Here is a 14,963-nt window from a genome sequence, read left to right as displayed (position 1 = left end):
ATTACTGGCAATCCCATTAAAGGGGTTATCCAAGTTCTCAAACAGCCCCCCCATGTGCCGAGCCCTTAACAGGTAATATACTTACCCTGCTCCTGACGCCTCTCCTAGTCCCGCCGGTGTTGGGGGGTCGAAACAGGCGGGGATGGGGATGAGCCTCCTAGCATCGCGTGTGACGCTAGGGAGGCTCGTCCCCGTTCCCTCCTGCCGTTGGCTGTTCCCGACACCAGATGTTTTCATCTGTGTACAGGGAGAAAGAGCAGGGTAAGTATCTTACCTGTGAGGAGCCCGGCACATGGGGGGGCTGTTTGAGAACTTGGATAACCCCTTTAAGGATTGTGTCTATATGTGATTCATATGACCCTATTCCTTTTTTCATAGGGGTTATACCACATTTACATATGCTTGCAGTTATTTAGTAGCCCTGTGTATTCCTGTGTTCTGCAGTTGTCACTCTGCTAGTCTGTGGGTAGCACTAGTTTCAAGTACATGGATACAGGAGCTATAGGGTGTTTTCCTTATCTAGTTTATGCGTGAACTTTTAACATGGCTTTTGTAAAGATTGTAGTTGCATACAGACTTTTCTGCTGATAGACTTTTAGCGTGACCACAACATTTTGAGGTAATTTGGGAAGGCAGTGCATTTGTGCTGAAAACTACCTATTTTTTCATAACTCTCAGTCGATGAATTTATTTTATAGGTACCCGCAGCTGTTTCACACTCAGAATTCTGGCAAAGGTATTTCTACAAAGTGCATCAGTTGGAACAGGTATGTATGAAATATTTTTTTAATGCTCTGATTGATCATGGTATTTTTTTTTTATTTTTTTTACATTTTTTTTTAACATTAATGTGATTACTTAGTTTTTGTTTATAATATGGTGGGAATTTAGTGTTTTTGTGTGGCCAAAATATTGTATCATGCATGCAGGTCAATAAGTTAGCATTACCCATTACCATTACGTCCAGTGTCCATTTTATCATCTTGACTGTGCTGCTCTTTTTTCGCTTTTATCGGATGACCTATCCTCAAGATCATCACTTGGACCCGCAACTACAATGAGAACGAAGCGGGGAGCGGTGTGGCTGGAGGACCCTGGATTTCCCAGGGTCCGTCCACCACCAAGCGCTGCTCCCATAGAAGTGAATGGGAGCGCACCGTGCATGCGCGGCCCATGCTCCCATTAATTTCTATGGGGCAAAAGGCAATAGCCAAGCCAGTGCTCGGCTATTTTTGGCGGCCCTATAGACATGAATGGAGGGCGGCTGCGCATGCGTAGTGCGCCCTCCGTTCATTTCCCCGTTCCGTTCTCATTGTAGGTGCGGGTGGGGAATATCCTAGCGATATGCCCCCATTGTCTGAGATAGCAAAACCTTTAAGCTTGGTTTCACACAGAACATCGTTTTTTATTAAATGCTGCAGTTTTATGATCTAAAGCCAGAAGTGTTTTCAAAATGAATTAGAAATACTAAAGAGGTTGTCAAGTTTCAAGAAGAAACTTCACAACCCTTGGGATCCGCTTGCAATAAAGAACTTGTAAATACACACCCACTGCAATGTGACATCATCAACAGGTGACCACTGAAGCCAATCATTGGCCTTGTGTTCACTGCTGGGGCCAGCGATTGGCCGCTGCATTCATATGTTGTCGAACGGAACGCCAAATAAAAGCCTGGCCGGAAGAGCCAGAGCTGTGGCATGGAATCTGTCCAGTAAGTACTTACTAGTTCTTTATTCTTCTCATTGTTTTTAGATCTACAAGTCTATTTTAGTAACGAATTGCATTTCCCATGTAATAACTCTTCTGGAACATCTGTTCTTATGACTCTGTTGTCTTATACCTTTATTATTCCTGCTAGAAGTTATGAATAAATTGCCAGCAGTTTGGGGATGTGTCCTTTCACAGTCTGCTACTGAAACCACAGATTGTATAGTGTCTGACCCCCAAATCATAACACCAAGAGGGGCCTTCATTGCAAACTGCTGGCAATTTATTCAAGAACTTCTAGAAGGAATAATAAATGAGTGGCAGAACATAGTTCTAAGAATATATGCTCCAGAATTATCACATGGTTAAAGCAAGTATATACTATACAGACAGTCAGGAGAGCTGGTGGGTCCTCTCTAAAACACCATCTCAAAACCTGCAGTTACGTTTTTCAGTGATTCTGGGTGTGAAGCCACCTTTCCATCGGACTGTGGTGGGGCTTATTACGGTGTTTACAGCAGGGTGGGGACTAGCTAAATGCAGCATATATGTGGATTTTTAGAAGATATTATGTGGAGTTTATGTTCTCAGGAAGAAGCTCGGAGAGATGCTCTGAAGCAGAGAGCAGAACAAAGTGTACATTTTGAAGATCCAGGATGGGAGGAGGAAGAGGGTGAGCACATTTCTTGTCTACAAAAGAAATATGCATATGTATTTCTAGTAATAGTTTTATGCTTTGCTTCTCTATACATCTATACAGTCCAGATGGTTTCATACTTCTTTTTCATCCATTTACTGAAATCACGGTCTATTAGCTTATCTACTCTATAGATAAGCTAATATCTATATTTTGAGTCAAAGCCGAAATATGTGCATAATCTATTTTATAATGCATAACTCCAAAGATTACCCTAACCCTTCCCCCAGCAAACAGATCTAGTTAATAGCATAAGGCTATTAAATAAACTAAATCTCAAGACAGCAGGAGACACCAACCAGGGTTCACACAGTTTTTTTTTAAATATATACTCCTCATTACAGTGGAATCATAGAATTTGAATCTTAGTCATTTCACCTATGACTAGCTGGGTCGGGTCTGTTTAATCCAATACTTAGCTATTAACGTATGAGTTATGTATAATATTTTAGCAATGGCGAATCTAAGGGTGGGTTCACATCATGTTTTTCCCATCCTTTTAACGTATACAAAAAACGTATATGTTAAACGGAGTGGCCTCCACTAGAGTTCCATTGCAAAAAAGAAAAAAAAATGTATACTGGACTGTTCAGTATACATGAACGTGGTGTGCTGCGTTTTTGTATTTTTTTTTTTTTTTTTTTTGTAACATATACGTCACACGGAGACAAAAAACGTCATGTGAACCCACCCTTATCCAGTCAGTTGTCTGCAGTTCATGTACATATACTATAAACCCAACCAAAGGAAGTCTAGGAATCTGGATGTCATATAACCCATCCAACAAATCAAATACCCCAGGCCATAATGCGTTTAGGACCGGACAGGACCATAGCATATGCCTAAGATCTGGTTCTGCGCAATGAGGGTATTGTGCATTGCTTCTGCTTCTCATTTTAGATAAGTTGTGGGGTCATACACCCTGTGTAGCAAGAAAAGCTTGAGCGATGCTGCACAGTGCACAGGGAAGAGGTAGGTGTAGCTGGCAATATATTTTCCACTGTTCAGTGCCCTACTTTTCTTTGAGACCCTCTAATTTTAACCACTTCAGCCCCCCTAGCTTAAACACCCTTAATGACCAGGCCACTTTTTACACTTCTGACCTACACTACTTTCACCGTTTATTGCTCGGTCATGCAACTTACCACCCAAATGAATTTACCTCCTTTTCTTCTCACTAATAGAGCTTTCATTTGGTGGTATTTCATTGCTGCTGACATTTTTACTTTTTTTTGTTATTAATCGAAATGTAACTAAATTTTTTCAAAAAAATGTCATTTTTCACTTTCAGTTGTAAATTTTTTTTTTTTAAAAACGATATCCATATATAAATTTTTCTCTAAATTTATTGTTCTACATGTCTTTGATAAAAAAAAAATGTTTGGGTAAAAAAAAAAAAAATGGTTTGGGTAAAAGTTATAGCGTTTACAAACTATGGTACAAAAATGTGAATTTCCGCTTTTTGAAGCAGCTCTGACTTTCTGAGCACCTGTCATGTTTCCTGAGGTTCTACAATGGCCAGACAGTACAAACACCCCACAAATGACCCCATTTCGGAAAGTAGACACCCTAAGGTATTCGCTGATGGGCATAGTGAGTTCATAGAACTTTTTATTTTTTGTCACAAGTTAGCGGAAAATGATGATTTTTTTTTTTTTTTTCATACAAAGTCTCATATTCCACTAACTTGTGACAAAAAATAAAAACTTCCATGAACTCACTATGCCTATCACAAAATACCTTGGGGTGTCTTCTTTCCAAAATGGGGTCACTTGTGGGGTAGTTATACTGCCCTGGCATTCTAGGGGCCCTAATGTGTGGTAAGTAGTTGGAAATCAAAATGTGTAAAAAATGACCTGTGAAATCCTAAAGGTGCTCTTTGGAATGTGGGCCCCTTTGCCCACCTAGGCTGCAAAAAAGTGTCACACATGTGGTATCGCCGTACTCAGGAGAAGTTGGGGAATGTGTTTTGGGGTGTCATTTTACATATACCCATGCTGGGTGAGATAAATATCTCGGCAAAAGACAACTTTTTCCATTTTTTTTTTTATACAAAGTTGGCATTTGACCGAGATATTTATCTCCCCCAGCATGGGTATATGTAAAATGATACCCCAAAACACATTCCCCAACTTCTCCTGAGTACGGCGATACCAGATGTGTGACACTTTTTTGCAGCCTAGATGCGCAAAGGGGCCCAAATTCCTTTTAGGAGGGCATTTTTAGACATTTGGATCCCAGACTTCTTCTCACGCTTTAGGGCCCCTAAAATGCCAGGGCAGTATAAATACCCCACATGTGACCCCATTTTGGAAAGAAGACACCCCAAGGTATTCAATGAGGGGTATGGCGAGTTCATAGAATTTTTTTTTTTTTTTTGCCACAAGTTAGCAGAAATTGATTTTATTTTGTTTTTTCTCACAAAGTCTCCCTATCCGCTAACTTGGGACAAAAATGTCAATCTTTCATGGACTCAATATGCCCCTCAGCGAATACCTTGGGGTGTCTTCTTTCCAAAATGGGGTCATTTGTGGGGTGTTTGTACTGCCCTGGCATTTGAGGGTCTCCGCAATCATTACATGTATGGCCAGCATTAGGAGTTTCTGCTATTCTCCTTATATTGAGCATACGGGTAATGAGATTTTTTTTTTTACATTCAGCCTCTGGGCTGAAAGAAAAAATGAACGGCACAGATTTCTTCATTCGCATCGATCAATGTGGATGAAAAAATCTCTGCCAAAAAAAAAAGGAGGGGAAAGGCGTCTGCCAGGACATAGGAGCTCCGCCCAACATCCATACCCACTTAGCCCGTATGCCCTGGCAAACCAGATTTCTCCATTCACATCAATCGATGTGAATGAATAAATCATTGCCGGGATTTTTTATATTTTTTTTTATATACAAAGTGCCAAAGTATATGAACACCGCCGCCTCCTCAGCTCATATGCCTCGGCAAACGTATCTTTTACTGCAGAGGAGAAATCTCGTCTTGCAGCGCCGCATACACCGACTTTTGTGTAATCTGACAGCAGCGCAATGCTTCTGTCAGAATGCACATCAGTGCTGCAGCTAGTCGATCGGTTGGTCCACCTGGAAGGTAAAAAAAACTAAACAAAAAAGAAAAAACCAGGCCGCAACGCAATAAATTTATTAACTTTATAATAAAATTTGAACGCAACATATAAACTTTATTTAACTTTTTGAACTGAACGTTAACTTTTTTGCTTACCGGTAATTATTTTTTATTTATTTACCTTTTTATAGGACAAACCTCTCCTTCCCCATGGGACAATGTGCAAAGCGCAAATCGCCCAAAGATGTGGCGAAGTACATTATGCACTTTATCCCAGGTGAAAGGAGAGGTTTGCAGCAGCTGTGAGTGTAAGGGCCCTAATAGCCCTGTGTGCCTGTCCTGTGAGATGCAATCCCTATGCTAGGTGTACCTGTGTGTGGTACTTCCGGAAACACTCCCCTAAGCATAGGGCAGGGTGGTCAGGGCAGTCAGGACAGAAATAGCGGGTGTCACGCCTTATTCCACTCCTGCTACAGACACGACATCTTTTTCGGGGTGACGGTTGGGTTGAGGTACCAGCAACGACAACGGGGAAATGTCGCTCGTGTAGACGGCTCACTACACTGGTGGATGGGGCCACGGAACCTCCTGGATACAGGAGGTTCTCGATGATCTCTTCCTGAAATTTGAGGAAGGATCCTGTTCTCCCAGCCTTACTGTAGAGAACAAAACTATTATATGCAGCCAATTGAATCAAATATACAGACACCTTCTTATACCAGCGTCGGGAAACTAAAAAGGGAGCCAACATCTGGTCATTGAAGTCCACCCCTCCCATGTGAAGGTTATAGTCGTGGACTGAGAGGGGCTTTTCAATGACACTGGTTGCCCGTTCAATTTGTATTGTCGTGTCTGCATGAATGGAGGAGAGCATGTAAACGTCACGCTTGTCTCTCCATTTCACCGCGAGCAGTTCTTCGTTACACAAGGCAGCCCTCTCCCCCCTTGCAAGATGGGTGGTAACGAGCCGTTGGGGGAAGAGGGCCACACTTGTGTAAAAATTGTCCACATAAAGATGGTACCCCTTGCCAAATAAGGGTGACACCAAGTCCCAGACTGTCTTCCCACTGCTCCCCAGGTAGTCAGGGCAACCGACCGGCTCCAGGGTCTGATCTTTTCCCTCATAGATCTGAAATTTGTGGGTATAGCCTGTGGCCCTTTCACAGAGCTTATACAATTTGACCCCATACCGGGCGCGCTTGCTTGGGATGTATTATTTGAAGCCAAGGCGCCCGGTAAAATGTATAAGGGACTCGTCTACGCAGATGTTTTGCTCAGGGGTATACAAATCTGCTAATTTGTTGTTGAAGTGGTCTATGAGGGGCCGAATTTTGTGGAGCCGGTCAAAAGCTGGGTGGCCTCTGGGACGGGAGGTGCTGTTGTCGCTAAAGTGCAGGAAACGCAGGATGGTCTTAAATCGTGTCCTGGACATAGCAGCAGAGAACATAGGCATGTGATGAATTGGGTTCGTGGACCAATATGACCGCAATTCATGCTTTTTGGTTAGACCCATGTTGAGGAGAAGGCCCAGAAAAATTTTAATTTCGGAAACTTGAACTGGTTTCCACCGGAAAGGCTGGGCATAAAAGCTTCCCGGGTTGGCGGCTATAAATTGAGTGGCATACCGATTTGTTTCTGCCACGACTAAGTCCAAGAGCTCCGCAGTCAAGAACAGCTCAAAAAATCCCAGTGCCGAACCGATCTGAGCTGTCTCAACCCGAACTCCAGACTGGGCGGTGAAAGGGGAAACTACAGGTGCGGCTGAAGTTGGGGACTGCCAATCAGGGTTTGCCTGCACCTCAGGGACTCTAGGGGCTCTACGGGCCTGTCTGTGCGGTGGCTGCGACGGGGTAACTATTGCACGTGCCACCGTACCAGCTTCAACTGCCCTTCTGGTGCTCGCCACTTCACCATGTTGTACGGCAGTGCTGGTACTAGGTCCAGGATGGGCTGCGCTGCTGGTTCATGCCTCACCACGTAATCCGACAGCGCCAGCCCCACTCTGCTGCCCTTGAAACGGATCCTGCGCAACCTGTGGTCTAGCGACACGGGGCCAGGTACGCCTGGTGCTATCGGGGACCTCAACCTCCTCGTCCGAACTTTGGGTCAGACTGCCACTGCTTTCTATAGGTTCATATTCTGACCCGCTAGATTCATCAGATGAGGGTTCCCATTCCTCATCCGACTGGGTCAGAAGCCTGTAGGCCTCTTCAGAAGAATACAACCTGTTTGAAATTTGGACTACTAAATTTAGGGGTATTCCCTGAGACTACCGAAGAAAAAAAAGCAAGCCTGTCTTACAAATGGGAGGATAGCAAAGTACCGGAGGCCGCTGCGATTGATAAAAAAATATCAAAACTGATTTTTTTTATCGCCGCAGCGCTTGTAAAGTGATTGTGCAGTGATCAAAAAAATTTTTATTTTTTTGTCACTGCGGCGGGGCGGGCGTGGGTGAATGCACGTGTGGGCGACCGATCAGGCCTGATCGGGCAAACACTGCGTTTTGGGTGGAGGGCGAGCTAAGGTGACACTAATACTATTATAGATCTGACTGTGATCAGTTTTGATCACTTACAGATACTATAAAAGTACAAAAGCTGATTAGCGATACGCTAATCAGCGAATCAGTGACTGCGGTGCGGTGGGCTGGGCGCTAACCGACGCTAACTACCTAACCAAGGGGCCTAAACTATCCTAAAACCTATCAGTCAATACCAGTGAAAAAAAAATGTGACCGTTTACACTGATCACTTTTTTCCCTTTCACTAGGTGATTGACAGGGGGCGATCAAGGGGTTAATTGGGGTGATGGGGGGTGATCTGGGGCTAAGTGTGGTGTTGGTGGGTACTCACTGTAATGTCTGCTCCTCTGCTGGAACCAACCTACCAAATGGACAAGCAGAGGAGCAGAGAAGCCATTTAACACCTTATATTTATAAATATAAGATGTTAGATGGCTTGTGATTCGATTTTTTTATTTTTTTTTTTAAATCAGCAACCTGCCAGCGACGATCATTGGCTGGCAGGTTGCTGACGAAATACTCCTCTAACTTTTGCCGTCTCGCGAGATGACGCACGGATGCGTCCAGGAGAAATGAATCGACCGCCTCCAGGACGCATCCGTGCGTTAGGCGGTTAAACACCTAACTACACTGCTCAAAAAAATAAAGGGAACACTTAACCCCTTAAGGACACAGCCTTTTTACACCTTAGGACCAGGCCATTTTTTGAAAATCTGACCAGAGTTCCTTTAAGTGCTGATAACTTTAAAACGGTTTGACTTATCCAGGCCGTTCTGAGATTGTTTTTTCGTCACATATTGTACTTCATGACACTGGTAAAATGGAGTCAAAAAAAAAATTTTTTTGCACCAAAAAATACCTAATTTAACAAAAATTTGAAAAAAATTAGCAAATTTCAAAGTTTCAGTTTCTCTACTTCTGTAATACATAGTAATACCCCCAAAAATTGTGATGACTTTACATTCCCCATATGTCTACTTCATGTTTGAATTGTTTTGGGAATGATATTTTATTTTTTGGGGATGTTATAAGGCTTAGAAGTTTAGAAGCAAATCTTGAAATTTTTCCGAAATTTACAAAAACTCAATTTCTAGGGACCAGTTCAGGTCTCAAGTGACTTTGCGAGGCTTACATTATAGAAACCACCCAAAAATGACCCCATCTAAGAAACTACACCCCTCAAGGTATTCAAAACTGATTTTGCATACGTTGTTAACCCTTTAGGTGTTGCACAAGAGTTATTGGCAAATAGGGAGGAAATTTGAGAATTTCATTTTTTTGTCTAATTTTTCATTTTAACCCATTTTTTCCACTAACAAACCAAGGGTTAACAGCCAAACAAGACTGTATCTTTATTGCCCTGACTCTGCCGTTTACAGAAACACCCAATATGTGGCCGTAAACTACTGTACGGCCACACAGCGGGGCGTAGAGTGAAAGGTGCGCCGTTTGGTTTTTGGAAGGCTGATTTTTATGGACTGGTTTATTTACACCATGTCCCATTTGAAGCCCCCTGATGCACCCCTAGAGGAGAAACTCCCTAAAAGTGACCCCATCTAAGAAACTACACCCCTCAAGGTATTCAAAACTGATTTTACATACGTCGTTAACCCTTTAGGTGTTGCACAAGAGTTATTGGCAAATGGCGATGAAATTTGAGAATTTCATTTTTTTTGCCTAATTTTCCATTTTAACCCATTTTTTCCACTAACAAAGCAAGGGTTAACAGCCAAACAAGACTGTATCTTTATTGCCCTGACTCTGCTGTTTACAGAAACACCCCATATGTGGCCGTAAACTACTGTACGGGCACACAGCGGGGCGTAGAGTGAAAGGTGCGCCGTTTGGTTTTTGGAGGGCTGATCTTGCTGGACTGTTTTTTTGGCACCATGTCCCATTTGAAGCCCCCCTGATGCACCCCTAGATTATAAACTCCATAAAAGTGACCCCATCTAAGAAACTACACCCCTCAAGGTATTCAAAACTGATTTTACAAACTTTGTTAACCCTTTAGGTGTTGCACAAGATTTAATGGAAAATAGAGATACAATTTCAAAATTTCACTTTTTTGGCAGATTTTCCATTTTAATATTTTTTTTCCAGTTACAAAGCAAGGGTTAACAGCCAAACAAAACTCATTATTTATGGCCCTAATTCTGTAGTTTACAGAAACACCCCATATGTGGTCGTAAACTGCTGTACGGGCACACGGCAGGGCGCAGAAGGAAAGGAACACCATATGGTTTTTGGAAGGCATATTTTGCTGGACTGGTTTTTTTGACACCATGTCCCATTTGAAGCCCCCCTGATGCACCCCTAGAGTAGAAACTCCAAAAAAGTGAGCACATTTTAGAAACTACGGGATAGGGTGGCAGTTTTGTTGGTACTAGTTTCGGGTACATATGATTTTTGGTTGCTCTATATTACACTTTTTGTGCGGCAAGGTAACAAGAAATAGCTTTTTTGGCACCGTTTTTTTTTTTGTTATTTACAACATTCATCTGACAGGTTAGATCATGTGGTAATTTTATAGAGCAGGTTGTCACGGACGCGGAGATACCTAATATGTATACAATTTTTTTTATTTATGTAAGTTTTACACAATGATTTCATTTTTAAAACCAAAAAAATGTTTGTGTCTCCATAGTCTAAGAGCCATAGTTTTTTCAGTTTTTGGGCGATTATCTTAAGTAGGGTCTCATTTTTCGCGGGATGAGATGACGGTTTGATTGGCATCTATTTTGGGGTGCATATGACTTTTTGATTGCTTGCTATTACACTTTTTGTGACGTAAGATGACAAAAAATGGCTTTTTTAAACCGTTTTTATTTTTATTTTTTTACGGTGGTCATCTGAGGGGTTAGATCATGTGATATTTTTATAGAGCCGGGCGATACGGACGCGGCGATACCTAATATGTATACTTTTTTTTTATTTATGTAAGTTTTACACAATGATTTCATTTTTGAAACAAAAAAAATCATGTTTTAGTGTTTCCATAGTCTAAGAGCCATAGTTTTTTCAGTTTTTGGGCGATTATCTTGGGTAGGGTATGATTTTTGCGGGATGAGATGACGGTTTGATTGTTACAATTTTGGCGTACATGCGACTTTTTTGATCACTTTTATTACCTTTTTTGGGAAGTAAGGTGGGCAAAATTTCAATTTCATCATAGTTTTTTATTTTTTATTTTTATGGTGTTCACCGTTCGGGTAAAGTAACATGACCGTTTTATAGATCAGGTCGTTACGGACGCGGCGATACCAAACATGTGTAGGGAATTTTATTTTTTTCATTTTTTATCAGTGATAAATGTGTTTTTTGATTTTTACTTTTTTTTCACTTTTATTCACTTTTTTTTGACCCAGACCCACTTGGTTCTTGAAGATCCAGTGGGTCTGATGTCTGTATAATACAGTACAGTACAATATATATTGTTCTGTACTGTATTTTACTTACACTGAACAGATCTATGCCTTTCAGCACAGATCTGTTCAGCACCATGGACAGCAGGACGCCTGAGAGGCGTCCTGTTGCCATGGGAGCCTTCCCCGTCTGCTCAGAACTTCGCAGACGGGGAAGGGTAAGGAGGGGATCTCTCGGGGGGCTCTCTGGGGGCTCTCTCCCTCTCCATCGGGGGGCTGCAAAGGCACAGCAGCCCCCCGATGGGAGAGGGAGGGAGCTCCCTGCGCTGTTAACCTTTTCCATACAGCGGTCCGTACGGACCGCTGTATGGAAAGGGTTAAACGGCTGACATCGCATCGCAGATGTCAGCCGTTTATACCAGGATGCCAGCAATGTGCTGGCACCCTGGTATCCCCACTAGACACTAACGATTATACAAGGGGAGGCGGGCGGGGGATCGCGGGGACCAGAAACTTCAGAAATCGCAGCAAACCGCAGGTCTGAATTGACCTGCGGTTTGCCGCGATCGCCGACATGGGGGGGTCACGGGACCCCCCCGCGCATTTAGCCTAGGTGCCTGCTCAATGATTTGAGCAGGCACCGGGCTCCGATCACTGCCAGCCGCACGGCAGTGATCGAAAATACACAGGGCGTACATGTACGCCCTGTGTCCTTAAGTACCAGGGCACAAGGGCGTACCTGTACGCCCTATGTCCTTAAGAGGTTAAACAACACAATGTAACTCCAAGTCAATCACACTTCTGTGAAATCAAACTGTCCACTTAGGAAGCAACACTGAGTGACAATCAATTTCACATGCTGTTGTGCAAATGGCATAGACAACAGGTGGAAATTATAGGCAATTAGCAAGACACCCCCCAATAAAGGAGTGGTTCTGCAGGTGATAACCACAGACCACTTCTCAGTTCCTATGCTTCCTGGCTGATGTTTTGGTCACTTTTGAATGCTGGCGGTGCTTTCACTCTAGTGGTAGCATGAGACGGAGTCTACAACCCACACAAGTGGCTCAGGTAGTGCAGCTTATCCAGGATGGCACATCAATGCGAGCTGTGGCAAGAAGGTTTGCTGTGTCTGTCAGCGTAGTGTCCAGAGCATGGAGGCGCTACCAGGAGGAAGGCCAGTACACCAGGAGACGTGGAGGAGGCCGTAGGAGGGCAACAACCCAGCAGCAGGACCGCTACCTCCGCTTTTGTGCAAGGAGGAACAGGAGGAGCACTGCCAGAGCCCTGCAAAATGACCTCCAGCAGACCACAAATGTGCATGTGTCTGCTCAAACGGTCAGAAACAGACTCCATGAGGGTGATATGAGGGCCTGATGTCCACAGGTGGGGGTTGTGCTTACAGCCCAAGACCGTGCAGGACGTTTGGCATTTGCCAGAGAACACCAAGATTGGCAAATTTGCCACTGGCGCCCTGTGCTCTTCACAGATGAAAGCAGGTTCACACTGAGCACATGTGACAGAGTCTGGAGACGCCGTGGAGAACGTTCGGCTGCCTACAATATCCTCCAGCATGACCGGTTTGGCATTGGGTCAGTAATGGTGTGGGGTGGCATTTCTTTGGAGGGCCGCACAGCCCTCCATGTGCTCGCCAGAGGTAGCCTGACTGCCATTAGGTACCGAGATGAGATCCTCAGACCCCTTGTGAGACCATATGCTGGTGCGGTTGGCCCTGGGTTCCTCCTAATGCAAGACAATGCTAGACCTCATGTGGCTGGAGTGTGTCAGCAGTTCCTGCAAGACGAAGGCAGTGATGCTATGGACTGGCCCGCCCGTTCCCCAGACATGAATCCAATTGAGCACATCTGGGACATCATGTCTCGCTCTGTCCACCAACGTCACGTTGCACCACAGACTGTCCAGGAGTTGGCAGATGCTTTAGTCCAGGTCTGGGAGGAGATCCCTCAGGAGACCGTCCGCCACCTCATCAGGAGCATGCACAGGCGTTGTAGGGAGGTCATACAGGCACGTGGAGGCCACACACACTACTGAGCCTCATTTTGACTTGTTTTAAGGACATTACATCAAAGTTGTATCAGCCTGTAGTGTGTTTTTCCACTTTAATTTTGAGGGTGACTCCAAATCCAGACCTCCATGGGTTTAAAAATTTGATTTCCATTTTTTTATTTTTGTGTGATTTTGTTGTCAGCACATTCAACTATGTAAAGAACAAAGTATTTCAGAAGAATATTTAATTAACTCACATCTAGGATGTTATTTTTATGTTCCCTTTATTTTTTTGAGCAGTGTAATATAGACCTATACAGAGAGCATACTAGAGTAGTGGCCTTCACTATATGATCAAAAAGCGCAGTAGAGGAGATGGGAGCAGTATGGTTTTGGCTCTATGCCGCATGCTGTATCTGCAACTATTGGTAGAACACTGCATTGTAAATCACACTCTTGAAAGCTGCTGAAAAGATTTAAGCAGTCCATTATCATACAGTTATGATCCCAGCTCTAAACCCCCTCAAATTTAAACATTTCATGTAAAGGCATATATTTAGTGCATCCTTCAATCCGTAACAGTTCCTAGTCTGCCAGTAGAAGTAAAGTAGGTAAACCAGGAGATAGTAACTTTATGTGCTGTCACCAGTTATCTGATGTTCTGGTACTAAAAATTGAACGGTCGTTTCCTTGGAGTCGTGTTCTTTGTAACTACCACCCCGTGGCTGTTGCAGCTAAGAAGCATGCCCACAGATGCGGGCAAGTGGCAAGTTGTATCTTACACAGTTTAATTTACGGGGTCCCCTTGTTCCAAATATGAGGTCTAAAGATTACACCAATCTGTTTAAACAAATGGTAAGGAATCCAGACCGGAGCATTGTACAGTACATACAACCAGTTGTGACATCAGAATCATTTTAGCTAAATTAGCCCATTCCCATAACTGGCAAGGGTAAATTTAATCCAGGCCTCAACTTTAATGTTTTATCTTGTCTAATAAGAGCATGAGATTAAGGCCTCTTGCACACGTTGTGCATCAATTCCGTGCATTGGAGACCGCAATTTGCACGGGCAACGTCCGTGTGGCGGCCGGGATGGATCGATACCCATTCAACGTGGATGGCTCCATGATCCGTAGGCACCGCAAAAAAATTGAACATGTTCTATTTTTTTGCGGTGCTGAGACACGGCCAGAAACACCACGGAAGTACTCCGTAGTGCTTCTGTGGGGTTCTGATCCGTGCTTCCGTTCTGCATCTCCGTGTTTGCGGACCCATTCAAGTGAATGGGTCTGCATCCGTGATGCAGAGTGCACACGGGCCGGTGCCTGTGTATTGCAAACCTACCGTATGCGGGCCGCAATACGGCCACAGGCACACAACGGCCGTGTGCAAGAGGCCTTAGGTAGTCATTGACATCTCTAGTCAGCCAGTTTCATAGGTACAAATCTGCTGATAGATGCCCTTTAATTACTGTTGATTTTGCAGGCATAAGCCAAGATGCACCACAGATGTAATCACCCCCAGCAGTCTCGTAGCAAGCACCTTGGCTAAACTTTTAGCCAAGTCCTTCATAAGTACTGAGGTCGGCCTA

At 43.7% G+C, this 14,963-nt stretch overlaps 1 protein-coding gene across 1 annotated transcript in view; it reads left to right on the top strand.

Moving 5' to 3' along the window:
* BSDC1 (BSD domain containing 1) overlaps window positions 1-14,963 on the top strand; it is a 67,593-nt gene that overhangs the window by 37,205 nt on the left and 15,425 nt on the right. Inside the window, exons 7-8 of the mRNA XM_040424574.1 lie at window positions 699-767; window positions 2,299-2,380. Of these exons, the coding sequence (XP_040280508.1) occupies window positions 699-767; window positions 2,299-2,380 (151 nt within the window). The remainder of the gene's footprint in view (window positions 1-698; window positions 768-2,298; window positions 2,381-14,963) is intronic.

The sequence above is a fragment of the Bufo bufo genome, chromosome 3 (genome assembly GCF_905171765.1).
Source record: "Bufo bufo chromosome 3, aBufBuf1.1, whole genome shotgun sequence".
NCBI lineage: Eukaryota > Metazoa > Chordata > Amphibia > Anura > Bufonidae > Bufo > Bufo bufo.
The sequence above is the reverse complement of the archived record's forward strand: the minus strand, read 5'-3'. Positions and strand labels throughout refer to the sequence as shown.